At 53.8% G+C, this 14,272-nt stretch overlaps 1 protein-coding gene across 3 annotated transcripts in view; it reads right to left on the bottom strand.

The window, feature by feature from the left end:
- Window positions 1-14,272, bottom strand: part of ARHGEF37 (Rho guanine nucleotide exchange factor 37) — a 69,003-nt gene that overhangs the window by 15,488 nt on the left and 39,243 nt on the right. For all 3 annotated transcript variants that reach the window (XM_058719836.1, XM_058719846.1, XM_058719826.1), the window contains exons 6-12: window positions 12,902-13,032; window positions 12,095-12,199; window positions 10,019-10,129; window positions 8,898-9,227; window positions 6,657-6,785; window positions 4,158-4,353; window positions 2,483-2,640 (exon numbers count right to left, since the gene is read on the bottom strand). In XM_058719836.1, coding sequence (XP_058575819.1) covers window positions 2,483-2,640; window positions 4,158-4,353; window positions 6,657-6,785; window positions 8,898-9,227; window positions 10,019-10,129; window positions 12,095-12,199; window positions 12,902-13,032 — 1,160 coding nt within the window. The remainder of the gene's footprint in view (window positions 1-2,482; window positions 2,641-4,157; window positions 4,354-6,656; window positions 6,786-8,897; window positions 9,228-10,018; window positions 10,130-12,094; window positions 12,200-12,901; window positions 13,033-14,272) is intronic.

The following is a 14,272-nucleotide window of genomic DNA, read 5'->3' as shown; positions in this document are numbered from 1 at the left end:
AATGGTCGGGGGGTGGGGGGAGGGGAGGAGACAGACAGACTCCACCCAGAGAGGCTGTTCATCCTGCTCCCTCCCACCCGACTCAGTCCCCACTGCTGGGCTGTCACCACCTCCCAAGGACATCCTGTGTGCTACAGATGAAGGCTACCTCTGCTACTTCCGCCACCAATACCCACTATGTGGCAGGTTCCGTCCCAGCACTTTACCTCGTGTTGATGCTCACAATTATATAATCCCAGTTGGCCCATTTTTCAGATACGGAAGTTGAGACTCCGAGGGGTCAAACAACTTATTCAGAAATCACATGGCAATGAAGCCAGGTCTGTCTGGCCTCACCCCATTGCTGCCATCTCACTGACTAGAGGGCATGGCCTTCTCTGCCTCATCACCTCCCCCCCACCCCGCCCTGTCTAAAGGTGTCATTTGCTCAGGCCCATTTCCCAGCTTGGAGTACAGAAAAGAGGTTGGGTGACTTGGTCATGTTTTTGGGAAAAGCACTGAGCTGGAGGAAAAATTGGAGGGAAGGGCATTTATCAGGCTAATATTTCACCTCCCTGGCCTCAGTTTCATCATCTGCAAAATGGACGTGATATTATTCTCCCCCCCGCCCCCCCCCAGGTGACTGTGGGAATTTAATGAATGATGAAGGCCCGTGCCTGGTACACAGTAAGGGCTCAGTAAATGCAGGCTGCTCTGATTATTTTTACCGTTCCTACTGTTATTGTGGCCAAGCCTCAGGAACAATCAGGAGCAAGGGAAGACTGGGAGGACCCCACATGTGTGGACCCGTGAACAGGGAGGCAGCTGATGTGTCTGGGAAGATGGACCCAGAGACACTGCCCACCCTGGGTGGAGCAGGGACTCAACTGGGGGGCCAGGCCCTCTCGTGAGATCCTCGTGGGTCCTTTGCTGATAGGTGGGAACGTCCTGCAGGAGGCAGCCTTGATGCACTAATTCTGGCTGGTGCTCCAGGCATTGGCCCTTGGAGCCTTCCCAGGGACGCGCCACAAGCCGCAAACGTCAGATTCCACAGGCTTCCATGCAGCCCCCACGCGGCCCACTTCAGGCTCGTCTCTGGCCCGAGACACCCCCTGGCTATTCACTGCAAGCCTCTGGGTTCCCACCCCTTGTCCCCCCAGGCCCTTTCTGCTGCTCAACTGTCACCTGTGAAGCTCCTCCTTTCTAACTGGGAGCGTAGCCTCCCTTTACTGAGGTTCACATATGCCCGCCCGGCTTTCCTATCCCATCCAGCCCTCACGGCGACCCCACTGAGCTGCTCTCCCTCCAGAACTCTGTCCCAGCAAAGTCAAACCCTTCCATGGCTTCCCATCACTGTCTTGTGTTTTGAGATATAAGTCAAATACCGTGACAGTCATCTTTCTAAAGCGTACAATGCAATCGTTCTTAATACGTTCAGAGGCTGAGCAACCCTCACTACTGATTCCAGAACATTTTCATCACCTCAAAAAGAAACCTCATACCAGACAGCAGCACGTCCCATCCCCCAACCGCAGCCCCTGCCAGCCGCTGATCCACTTTGTGTCTCTGCATTTGCCGGTTCTGGACTTTTCATATAAGCGGAATCACACAGCATGTGGCCTCTCGTATCACACTGAATGTGGTGGCAGGTATTGGCACCTCCTTTTTTATGGCTGAGTAATAATTAACTGGACGGATATGCCACATTGTGTTTACCCATTCATCTACTGGTGGACATTTCACTTGTTTCTAATTTTTGGCAGTTATGGATAGTGCTGCAGTGAACGTGCATGTACGTTTCCCATTGCTTTTAAGTAAAGGCTGACACCCTCACCAAGACCACCAGGCCCTGCTGCCCTGGCCCTGCCCACCTCTCTAGCAGCACCTCACCCCTGCCCTCCTCTTTCCGGACCACACCTGCTTTAGTCAGTTCCTCACGAGCCCCTGTCTGGGCCTCTGCATTCCTGGAGCACACTTTCTGGGGAGCTCTTCCCCTCCACATCCCAGCACACCCACTTCAGCCAATCAGTCCCCGCTCACCCTTCAAGTCTGAGAAAAAGCATCATTTTTCTGAGAAAAGCCTTTCCTGAACCTCTCCCACACCTGGGGCCCTGGCATGTATCACTGCTTTAACTTCACAATTATCCACATGATTATTTTATTACTTGCTCAGATTATAAATCTGAGGAAGGCAAGGACCAGGATTTACTTGTGCTCATTATTAGGTCTCTCCTCTAGCACACTGCCTGGCAAATATTGAATGAATGAATGAACGAATGAATGAATGAATCCCACTTGTCCTGCTGATAGGGAGCAAGGGGTTGCTGATGTGGCAGGGATGGGGGTTTCCTTCTTCCAGGTCCACTCCTGACCAGGACACCGGTGTGGCCACTGACCAAGGCCCTGGCCTCATGGGACAGTAGCCTCTTGGAACAGGAGGAAAATGAAAGCCCCATTCCAGGTGGCCATGCAGAGACAGATCCCACCCCTCTCCCAGACTCACCTGGGTCACTGTTGGGACGGAGGGGACTGGGGCTGGGCTGGGCTCTGGTGTAAGATGATGGGAGTCCTTGGGAGGCTGCACCTGCTCTTTGACCTCCTCCTGACCAGGGATGACACGGTACAGCTCCAGCTTCCCAGCTGGCACGTACCCTCGATGCCCTACAGGACATGCAGAACGTTATCGGGCTGCGGACCGCTCTCCCCACCCTTCAGGGGTAGAGGAAGTTACCACCATTTCACGGAAGTGAATACCTCCGACACAGCTCTCCAGCCCTAAAGAGGACCTGAAAAGGTCATGGCAGGAACCTCACAAAGCCATCCCCAACCCACTCCCACTCACTGTTTCCAGCCTCTACTTGCACACCCTCACTGACAGGGAGCTCATTCCCTACTGAGGCAGCCTACTCTGTTTTGAACAGCTTTGACAGAGATTAAAAAGTTCTTCCTGGGGCTGGTATGAAAACTGCTTTTCCGGTGCTGGGCCCACGGGTCCCCTCCGCCTCTAGCAGAGGCCCAGAGCAGGGCTGCTTCCTCACCCCAGGACGGCCTTTTCCAGGAGGCAGAAACTGCCTTTCCCTTCTCCAAGTGCCCCCAGTTCCTGCTCAGGAACAACTACTCCAGTGCCATTCCGGCTGCTATGGCTGTGCATGGTCAGCACTTCCCAAGGGCCCACGGGGTGCCAGAACTGGCATTCGATTGTCTAGCTTTCATATCCACCCCTCCAGGTCAGTACTCTTGTCTACATCTGATGGCTGAGCCAACACAGCTTAAGAGGCTCCGTAACTTCTCTGGGGTCACGCAGTTAGTAGAGTGGCAGGCTTGGGATCCCGGCTCCGTCCTCTTGACCCCAGGGGCCAGCTTGAACACCCAGGTGGCTGGGTCATGAAGAGTGCCCTTTCACGATTTCTGCTCGATTGTATCGTTTTCTTAAGTTTTTGATAGGCTCACTTTTTAAACCTTAGACCTGTTCTATCAATAATTTGAAGAAAATATCGGCTTCTGTACTGGTTCTAGTTTTTCTCAAACGCAGAAAAACATTTCAGTAACAATTACAATAAACAGTCTGAAGGGGAAAAACTGTCTGTGGATCCCCACCGGGTCCTGTGTAACCCTCCCCTCGTGGGTCACGTGCCCCTTTTTGGAAGACATTGCAGGCCATCCTGTCCTGGGTTCAAAGTGCCCCTCGCCTCCTGCCCAGTTACACTGGGGCGCCCAGACCTGAGCAGCACACCCGAGGGCGGGACCAGTGCGCAGGAGACAGGACAACATCTCCCTCATTCTGGATGTCAGATGTCTCCCATGTGGCTGGGATCCAAGCGTCCCCTCTCTGCGAATCTACATCTTTCAGAGCGAGGCTGGAGTTCTCTCCATACATCTCTGTCTACCCCGGTGGTCTGTGAAGCCTCCAGGCAGGGTCCTTATCTTCTCTGCACAGTGCTCAGCACACAGTAGGTGCTTGAAAATGGACACAGAAACATGAGACTGCCTTCCTCTTGTTGGCATGTCACCTACCATACCAGCTGGCTGTGCCCCAAGCCCTGCATTTTCCCATGCCAATCCCCATCCTAGGTTTGCACAACCAGGCTCTGGCCCACACTAGTGCCCGGATCTCCCCGCTGGTTCCTGTTGGGTGGTTTTCCCAGAGGAAGGGGAAGAGCCCACGAAGTCCCACGTACCCCCAGTGTCCACCAGCCAGCGGCTGCTGTTGCCTTTGGTGTCCTTGTTTTGAAGGAGAGCCACAATCTGGCCCCGCAGCAGCGTCAGGTCCAGAGTCCCAGCCCCACTGATGTTGCTTGTCACCTGGTACAGCTTCTCCGGGCCATATCTGCTTAGCAGCGCCTGCACCTGGCGTTCAGCCCCTGGAAGGAGCGGCTGGGGGGCGGGAGGGAGGGACAGACAGAGACACGGGGGCCTGAGTTGGCGTGTCAAAGCCGGTGCGGTGTTTGCCCACGTGCCGACGGCCAGGGGACCTGGGCTGATCCAACCTCTGCTGCCGACAGGCATCCCAGCCGGGCAACAGTCTCCTCACCAACAGATGGCTGGACCACAGGAAGAACACACACTCTTAGCAGCCGAAGGGATCTCAGAAAAAAACAAAACAAAACAAAACAAAACAAAACAAAAAAAACCCTCTAATTTAACCCCTAAGACCCCTCTAGGTCTACACTTCTGGGATTTTCTAAAATCCTAATTCGGGTTCTGAAATTTCTCAGTTACAGCACTCTAGGACTGGGCCCTACACTCTGGCCCCAGCCTCAAGCTGAATCATCCCACAGGAAAAAAGCCCGGCAGGGCTCTTGGCAGGGCTGTGAGCTTCCCACGGCCACCTGGCCTTCCTCGTGTGGCTGCTGTGACAGCCAGCACAGGGTGACACGCACAGACCCTCCCTCACGTGCGAAGGAAAGGAGTGCTATCTTTTATTCCACAAGTGTTCATTGAGCACCTACTGTTTCCAAGGCCCAGGAAGCCTTGTGAATGGGGTAGTGGGAACACAGAAGACAGCTCTGCCCTGATGCGAACTGCCACCCAGCTGGGAAGAATGACTCAGTGGCACTGTCCACCCATCCAACGACCTCCTGGCATTGCCTTTGTTTTCTTGCTCATGGTTTCCAGAAGTATCAGCAAGAAGGGACTCGGGGACGACTGTCCCCTTTTTGAAAAACAAAGGAGAAGTTTAAGGTGTTCAATATAGGTCTACCATATACTCTCTGACTATGTATCATATTCTATATGGTTATTTCTGGGAGAGGAGGTGTTGATGTAGGGAAAACACGCAGAGGTGCCCTTCAGGGGCATTGGGCACAGACTCTGCCATTAGCCCTACTCCAGAGGGTTCGCTAGTCAGGATTGAGAACCAGGAGGACCTGGTGTTTCTAAATAGGCCCTTAAATGGAAGTGGAGACAGGGTGGCTTTCCCCGCCGCGCCCCAGAATGCTGGTGTTAACCCGAGTATAAAAGCCAGTGGTGTAGAAACATTTGCCTCCTTTCTCAAGTCTGAGAGAGGCCCTAGGAAGAGAACAGCAGTATTCCCTGGAGGAGCCGAGGGGAGCCAGGGAAAAATATCACCAGGAGTGATGGGACAGAAGCACTCCTGGGTGACCACCTCGCTTCTGTGGGTTCTGCACCCTCAGGCAGAGAAGTCTGGAATGGATAGGGGGAGTGTGGGCGGTGGGGCAGAAACAAAGGTGGAAAAGAAGGGGCTTCCCTTCTCTTCTACTGACTTGCAACACATACTGGGGTTATGATGTTCCCATTCGTTTTCTCTTTTTTGTTTCTCTGTGTCTTCTTTCTACAATCAGCTTGGGATGCTTTTCCGATAACAACGTTATTGTGTCTTAAGTAGAAAGAGAGAGGAGGCTCCCACGCCCCGGGACCCATACGAGTGCCTGCTCTGTGATTTTTTGCACCTTCCTCTCCCCGCATAGCAGGGCCCCTGCCACACCCCCCTTGAGACCTCTGCTGGGGCAGTGTCAGCGTAGGGGAGGAAGTGGGGACGGCTGTGGCCCAAGCAGGAGTCAGCACCCCTCGGAATGGCCATGCATCTCTGATGGTCTTTGACCTTCTCTGCACTCCAGCCACGTGCCCAGGCCACCTGTATGGGTGCGCTCTGCTGGGCTCCTTTACTTGTCCCTCTGTGTCCCCTTCCCCCTTCTGGGGAATCCTGGTACTGTCTCCTGACCCTTAATTTCGCAATTCCACGTACGACTGAGCACTCAGTTTCAATTTCCTCAAATCCAGGCCCGTCCTCCTCTGGGGACTCTTTCTCCTTTAGCTACTTCAGCTCTGTTTACAAAACAGACTACCTAGGGGCACCTGGATGGCTTAGTCGGTTAAGCATCTGACTTCGGCTCAGGTCATGATCTCATGGTTTGTGAGTCCGAGCCCTCGTCGGGCTCTGTGCTGACAGCGCAGAGCACGGAGCCTGCTTCCGATTCTGTCTCTGTCTCTCTGCCCCTCCCCTACTCGCTCTCTGTCTCTCTCTCTCTCAAATATAAAACATAAAAAAAAATTTTTTTTTAAACAAAATAGATTATCTGTGTATCTCCTTCAAGTGGACTGGAAGGTACCCTTTCCTTATATTTTAGAGAAAAATATTTTACAAAAAAAAAAAAAAAGCTGCACCCCACTGGCAGGTGAAGGACCGAATGGTCTATGGGACAAGGAGGGACACTTACCTGTATGGTGGGAGGTGGCAGAACTTTCTCAAAGTTCTCTTGAAAGGAGCGAAGCTGGTGACCAGTCTGGCCCAGCACATCCTCCACCAGCTTCCTGAAGGCTGGCTCGGAGAGGTGGTGGTGAGGCAGCTGGGTGGGGCAGACACTGTCATCAGAGCACGCTCTGGAGAAAGGGGACAGAAGGACTCTGGCAGCCTACACTCCAGCCCCAATGTGTTACGATGGGTCTTTCTATCTTTGTCGGCTGCCATTTTTGCCTGCCTTCAAGAAAGCATCCCTCTGGGAGGGTCTTGTGGGATTGCCCACTGTGGTACTGCAGCCACACGGCTGGCAGGCACGGCCACCCTTCTCCCATCCACCGTGATCAGCCCACGGACTGGACAAGCAGCCCGCGCAAGGCTCAGAGGAGTCCTCCCGCAGATTTAGTATGTGAAGGCTGAGAACGACAGAATAACGTTTCCCCTAGCTTCTAAGATGTGAAGCTGTCTCTCCCACCGTGCAGAAAAAGGGTCTGCCTGAGAATGAAGCCAACCCGGAGAGGGACACAGAGCCAGGAGGGGGAGCGAGAGTCAGAGCCCCGACAACACTCTCTGTACTGAATGCAGCCTGCCCGGGGCTCATCCCCTCCGGCGCCTCCCAGTTATGCAAGTCACGATGCTGTTCTTTAGGCCTAAACTGGGTTGGAGCCCAAGGAGTTCTGAGTAATGCTCCACGCTGAGCCCCTGGCCCTGCTAGCCATCTCCAGCATTCTCACCATGCAACCTAGGAATGAGTTAGACCCCACAGCTAACAGAGACATGTCCTCTCTCTGCTTGTCACCAAACTCACTGCTCTTGGCTCTGACTTAGAGCCCTTCCCCTGCCCCCCCAGGATGCGGACAGACTGAGGCTCCACCGTGCAGGCCTTTCTTAGGCTCCACAGGACCGGTCCAGGGGGAGGGGCCATGGGCCACAGACAGGAAGCGGGCACCAATCACTGACAGGCCCAACCAGGAAATGTCCCCTTTCAGCTTTTATAAAGCTGACCTTCCCGCTCTTGGCACCTTGTAATACTCCCCAGCCCCACACATCCCGGTCTGAACACCAGGGGCCTGGCAGCCTTGGAGGGAAAACTAGAGGGCGGGAAGAGAGTGACAAGATCATCTAATCAGATTTACCCTCTGCCTTCAGGAAAGAGAAATGCTTCTTTTTGCAGATGGTTCAGGCTTAATTAAATTCAAAAAGAGTGTCTGATAGAACTCTGTATTAAATGCTTGGAAGGCCAAAAAGAATAAAGCCTACAGTCCCAGCCCTCCTCAATAAGGGGAAATAGCTTCATCCAGCAGCCCAGCAGAAGGCAGGCTCTGCTAAGTGCTTCACAGAGCACATCCGAAGGGCTGGTGGAGGGCAGAGGATGGTGAGATGGGCTCTCCCAGCCGGGAGAGGGGATTCAGAGGTCTTCATGGAGAGACTTGTTCATCCTTCACATGTTTGGGGAGTTCCCGCCATACGCCAGGCACTGTGGAAGGCATGGGGGACGATGGGGTAGGGGTGTTCCAGGCCAAGGAAGGAGTCGGTGCAAAGGGCCGTGGTCACACTCAGAAGAGGTGTGCTGGAAGGGGCTGCGAGGGTGCAGTGAGGCACAGAGCCTCCACGGAGGTGGAGCATGTGTGATTTAGAGGAAATTTCATGCAACAAAATGCATGGGGGTTTACATCCTGCTATCAGCGGGGTGGCCTTGGGCGAGCCGTTTAACCCCTCCGTGCCCGGGGCTTCCTTTTGGAATGAGGACAATAACACCACCTACTCTACAGGGCCACTGTGAGGATTAGGTGAGACAATACACGGAAGGTACTCACTAAGTGCTCACAAGGAGGCGGCTGCTAGAAGAATAGTAGCAGCAGAACGAGGCTTGGGACATTCACTCCTGGTTGTGTAGAAGGGTCCTGGCCTCTGTCACCAATGTCTAATACACCCCAAGGCCTGGCCCCAAGGTCTGCTATTTTCCCAGCAGAGCCTCTTCAGCTTCTGAATCCCAGAGCCCAGGAATGGCCTGAAGTCCCAGTTCTACCCTTGTTTACATGATCTGATTCCATTAACGGAAGGAGAACCGGCATCAGAGAGATCCAGAAGGTCCCCGTGGGCTCCTCCCAAGCACCTGATGGCCTGTTTGGAAGGCCCCATCTCATTCCATCCCAGCCCCCGCAAACAGCTGACTGAAGGGGACAAGAGGCCTTGTCTGGCTATCCTACAGAGGCCTTACCTCGGCCAAGCTGCCCTCTGCCCTCTGCAGCACTTGCTTTGCAAGGTCCCTCTGGAGGTCCACAAATGTGTGCAAGATCTGGCCCAGCCACCGCATGGCCAGCTGGTTAAGCTGGGGGAGTTCAGCCACCAACAGGGAGTTGAGGGCCTGGTACGTGTGCCGGGCCTCCTGCTCCTCGTACGTCACGCTGCCCACCTCCAACAGCTTCTCTTCCACCCTCTCGAAGTCCAGTAGTTTGTCCAGACGCTTCTTGACCAGGTTCTGAGGGCCACTCAGGGCTTTAGCGAGGCTGCACAATGGCTGCCATACCAGGCCTTCCAGCCGCTGCTTCTGTGGGGAGAGGTGAGCTGGGGGCTGGGCAAGGAAGTGGCAGAGGACAGGCACCTGGGAGAAGGGGTTTTGGAGGCAGGTAGGACTGGGCTCTAGTCCCGCCCCCACAGACTAGCCATGACCTCTTGCGTGTTATGTAACCTTCCTGGGCCTCCACGTGCCCATCTGAAAAACGGGGACGGTGCACGTACGAGCTTAGCAGAGTGCCCGGCGCTTCCCAGCATCTGTGCACAGGTCTGAAAAGATCTTGTATAGAGTGGTGATCGCAAACACAATCTTTGGGGGCTCAGATCCCAACTTGCCATTGACCATCTGAGTCACTTCGGGAAGTCACTTTCTCTGAGCCTCCAGCTCTCATCTGCAGAATGGGGCTCTTAATAGCATCGACCCCGTGAGCCACGTTGTGAAGATTAAATGCGATGAAGACTGTAAAGGGCTCAGCAGCTTATGTGCCTGGCAGACAGCAAGGCACAACAAACATTAGCGGGGGCTATTTTTATCAGTAAAATGCATTAATAATAATCCCTGCCCTGCTGACAACTCTGGGCGGTTGCGGATGTGACAATCGTGTAAAGGTCCTGACTTCTAAATATTCTTCTTTTTCTTCTTCTTCTTCTTCTTTTTTTTTTTTTAAGTAATCTCTACACCCAACGTGGAGCTCGAACTCCCAACCGCGAGATCAAGAGCTGCATGTTCTACTGATGGAGCCCGCGAAGTGCCCCCTAAATATCGTTCCTAATAGGCTCTGCCGCCTGCCTGAAAAGCAAGGGGAAAGGAGAGGCTGCACTCACAAAGTCTGGGAAGGCCTGGAGCTGGAGGTCTCCCATCAGGCTGCAGTACTGCACCACCGGCCCCCCAGGGATGTCCAGCTCGGATTCCTGCGGCCTGAAGCGGAGGAAAGCCTGGACCCCGAGCAAAGGAGAGACAGTCAGTCATGGCCCATCACAGCCATCTCACGCCTGTATCCCCACCCCCCAGCTCTACCCTCAAAGAGACTGTCCAGGCTCTCTGCACACCCACCGTGACAGGGAAGCACACAGCCTAGTCAATCCTTGCACAACTTGGGTGATTAGAAAGTTCTTCCTTGGACTGAACCAACATCTCTCTCCCTATTCCAGCACTTTCCAAACTTCATGCCTTTGCCGATCACCTTTGTGGTTTTACTGCCATGTGCATGTTCCACGCATTCTATTGACACTTGAAATCAACTAACCATGTCTATTTGTATCAAAGTATTTAAAAAAAAAAACAACCCACTGATGACACTACCATAAGAGGAAAACCAGCCATCACTGCCATAAATAGGCATGTAAGAGTAACTGCAATAAAAACAACGTCGTTAAGTTCTGTCTGGACATCGTTGCCTACAGAAGGCTCCCAGCCCGAGACTTGCCCTGCCCATCTTTGTTTGTTTTTTTTAATGTTTATTTCTGAGAGAGACAGAGACAGAGCTTGAGCGGGGAAGGGGCAGAGAGAGAGGGAGACACAGAATCGGAAGCAGGCTCCAGGCTCCGAGCTTTCAGCACAGAGCCCGACGCAGGGCTCAAACTCACAGACTGTAAGATCATGACCCGAGCCGAAGTCGGACGCCCAACCGACTGAGCCACCCAGGCGCCCCTCACTCTGCCTGTGTTAAAGACACACAGGCAAAAGAAGGTTCTCCTGGATTGGGGATTACAAGAGGGAGTTGCGTGCTTGTTATGGGATTGCATGTCAACGCTGTGTCTGTCACATAAGCCTGAGTCTGGGGAAATGCAGCCGAATGCTTCCAAGTATCTGTCCTACCTGCAGAGCCACATGTGTCTCTCATATGCCTCTCGTTTCTCTCTCATGGCCTCTCCATCCTTTTTCTTGAGAGCCTGCCGCGCCCAGCTCATTGTACTGTGACAGGATCCTGCTGCCGAATCCTTCCGCCGGGGGGCCCGGGATGGAGCAGGAATGAGCAGGGGGATCTGCCCCACGCAGAGGGAACTGTGGCCTCCCTCATTTTACACACTTCCCGTAAGGCCACCCCAAACCCCACTGTACGAAGAGCCTGTGATCATCTGACCAGACTGCTTTGCGCCAATGGACATGACTGAGAGCGAAACCACAGGAAAGGGACAGAGTGGATGGAATGAGTCAGCATCGATAACAAAAGTGAAGGACGCTTTGGGCACGAGGCAAATGACGTGTCGGAAGGCATGCAAACTGGGGTTCCTGCAGGCTGAATTCAGCCTCTAGAAATATTTTTTCTTGGGCCTGTACAGCACTTAAATTTTCATTTGTCGTTCACATGGACACATCAGGAGATTTCGTCTAAAAGTCTGAATTTTCAGTTGTTGTCTTTTTTTCCCCCCTAAAATCAGAACTGGCTACTCTGGGTCCACACTCCCAAACAGCAACAGCTTCCCCGAGCCAAGTAACAGCTACCCCTTTAGCTTGGAACCATCCGCCCATCCAGTCAGTCAGTCAAATTCTAAATATTATTATGTATTTAACGCTCCTGAAAAGTCTCATAAATAGCCTGTTAGATATTAAGCCTTGAACACCTGCACATTTCACTCGGTAATATTACCTGCCTGACTCCTTCAGGCACCTGAGTCTGTCACCTGCTCTAGGTGCCAGAATGGCAGGGTCCCTCTAGAGGGCTCGGACGCCAGTGAATTTTAACCAAGCTCATTCCCTAGCCGCTCAATGGGCTTGGAAGCTAAGGGTTGGGGAGTGCTTGCCCAGGGCCTTCTTCTGACCTACAGCCAGTGACTAGGTGACCTCTTCCGTTTGGTTCCCGCAGCTGCCACCTCTGCCAGCTTGTCAGATTAGCCCTGCATGCCTCCTGCCTGGGGGGCCCAGCCCAGCCCACCCGTCATTAACTGTAAGATCCTCACCTCCAGATTAGCCAGGTAAACAGCCACGTTGTTCTTCGTCTCGGTCACACACAGCGACACCCAGTGCAACCTCTCTTCTAAGTAATCGAATTCCTTGTCTTCTGTCTGAGAGGAGAGTTTGTGAGAGCTGAGAACATCCCTGGGGGAGGCAGTGAGGCAGTGTAGACCCACACCCGCATCCCAAATCCTCACGGGGGACCACCTCGCCCAGCCCTGCCCCTCAGAGCCACTTCCTACGGCCCCAAAGTGGAGTGGGACAGTTAGAGGCAGTGAGTGCGGCCTAATGGATTTGTACTCAGACCATGAACTCCGATACACGAGCGAGCGTATGAGTCCTGGTTCACTTGCTTCCTAGCTGTGGGACCTTGGGCAAGTGTTTTACCCTCTCTGAGCCTGTTCTGTCATCTGCAAATGGGGTAATCAAAACACCTACTTCACTGGGTGGATCAAACCATGCCTGGTTCAGAGGAGGTATTCGATCAGCCTGAGCTGCTGATAGTTATTCACAGCTGGTTCCTTGCCCAAACCCAGAGATCAGCTCTCCTGTCTGCATACAAAAAAATACTCAGAGAAAGAGTAGCACAGGAGGCAGAGGAGAAAGCCCTACCCTGGCTCTTCAGAATCACGTGAGGGGACCACCTCTGCCTCCTCCTGGCTATGCCGTGTTGGGCACTCCCTTCACCCGCTTAGCCTCAGCTTCCTCATCTCCAAAAGGGGTCTAAGCCTGCCCCACCCACTGCATAGTCCTGCTCCTTGGGATGGCTGGGATGCAACCCTTCCTCCGTCACCCCCACCCTGGGAGCTCACCCTGGGCACAAGCCCAGCTTCCTGCTTCAGCAGCTGGCTCAGCCGGGTGGTCTTCTTGGAGAGGGTGTGCGTGTTGATCCGGGCCAGCCTCTCCCGGAGCGTCAGCTGCCCCACTTTGGTATACTTGGAGGCTGCACCAACAGAGGACAGAGAAGGCATGGGAACCAAAGCAGACCCAGGAAAGCAGGCATCCCTGACACACCTGGTCAGGCATCCCTGACGCACCCACCCAGAGCCCTCTTCTCAGACATCAGCGTCACGTCCATTAGGATGGCAGGCTGCCGAGGAAGAGCACAGGGCTCGGCGCCCCTCGCTCCAAGGTGTGAGCCCCGGCTCAGGAGCTGTGGGACTTTGGCAAGTCGCCACTTCTTGGGCCCATTTCTTCATTTGCACACGAGACCAGCCCCCTCGTGTGATTGCTGGGAGGGTCACATAAGATAGTGGGTCTGAAGGCACTTTCTAAAGAAGAGGGAGGTGATTTGCCTGGGGCCCCGTGGCCAGTGCTAGCCTGGCCAGGCTGGGGCGCACACATCCCCAGTCCTGGTGTAGGACCGGTCTGCCACCCAGCCCCGGGGCCTGAGTTTGACACCCAGCTCTGCCTCTTCCCAGCTCTGTCCGCTCTCATTTTACCTGGAGTGTAGATTGTAAGGCTCAGCCCAGATAATGAATGAAAGACGTGTCGCGGTCAGCCCTGGGAAACGTGAGCTGGCTAAACTAGCACCTCTGTACCATCTAGGTCGTGCGGTTGCGTTTTCTCCCTGCTTGGGACACTGCTTCCTTTTCCAAGTCTTTCCGTTCCAACCCTCTCCAACCTGAGAGATAGAGTTCCCCACCCACTAGCTGCTCTTCCCAAGGTATATATACACGGCTCCTGGCCTCCCCCTATTCACGTCTCCTCCACAGTAGAGCAGCCTCCTGGTTCGGATGGGACTGATCTCACTTTAGTTCAAGGGGTGGGGGCTCACGGGCATAAGCCAGTTCATGTAATCCCAAACCCCTGGCCACAGTGATTGGTCTCAAGAATGAAACATAAACCAGGCCCAAGCCAATCAGCTCATGGCATTCTCCTAAGCGTGGTGATTGGTTCAGGGGGAGCACATGACCCAAGTGGACTCTATCAGCATGAAGCTCCAATTTAATTTTATGACTAAGGGGAGAAAGGCCCCGTCTTCTCCTAGAGGCTTTGCTGTGCAGATGTGAGTCTTGGAACTACTATCATGAGGGAGGCCAGCCTGAAGATGATGCTGACACACAGTAAAGACCGGAGATAAGAGAATTATGGGAAATGGAGCCAGCCCCCTGATTAAACCCTACCAAAAGCCCATATTATCTCTGGACTTGTGGTTACGTGAGCTGCTACATTCCCTTTAT

The sequence above is a fragment of the Neofelis nebulosa genome, chromosome 1 (genome assembly GCF_028018385.1).
Source record: "Neofelis nebulosa isolate mNeoNeb1 chromosome 1, mNeoNeb1.pri, whole genome shotgun sequence".
Lineage (NCBI taxonomy): Eukaryota > Metazoa > Chordata > Mammalia > Carnivora > Felidae > Neofelis > Neofelis nebulosa.
Note: the sequence above shows the minus strand (reverse complement) of the source record. Positions and strands in the feature narration are given on the sequence as shown.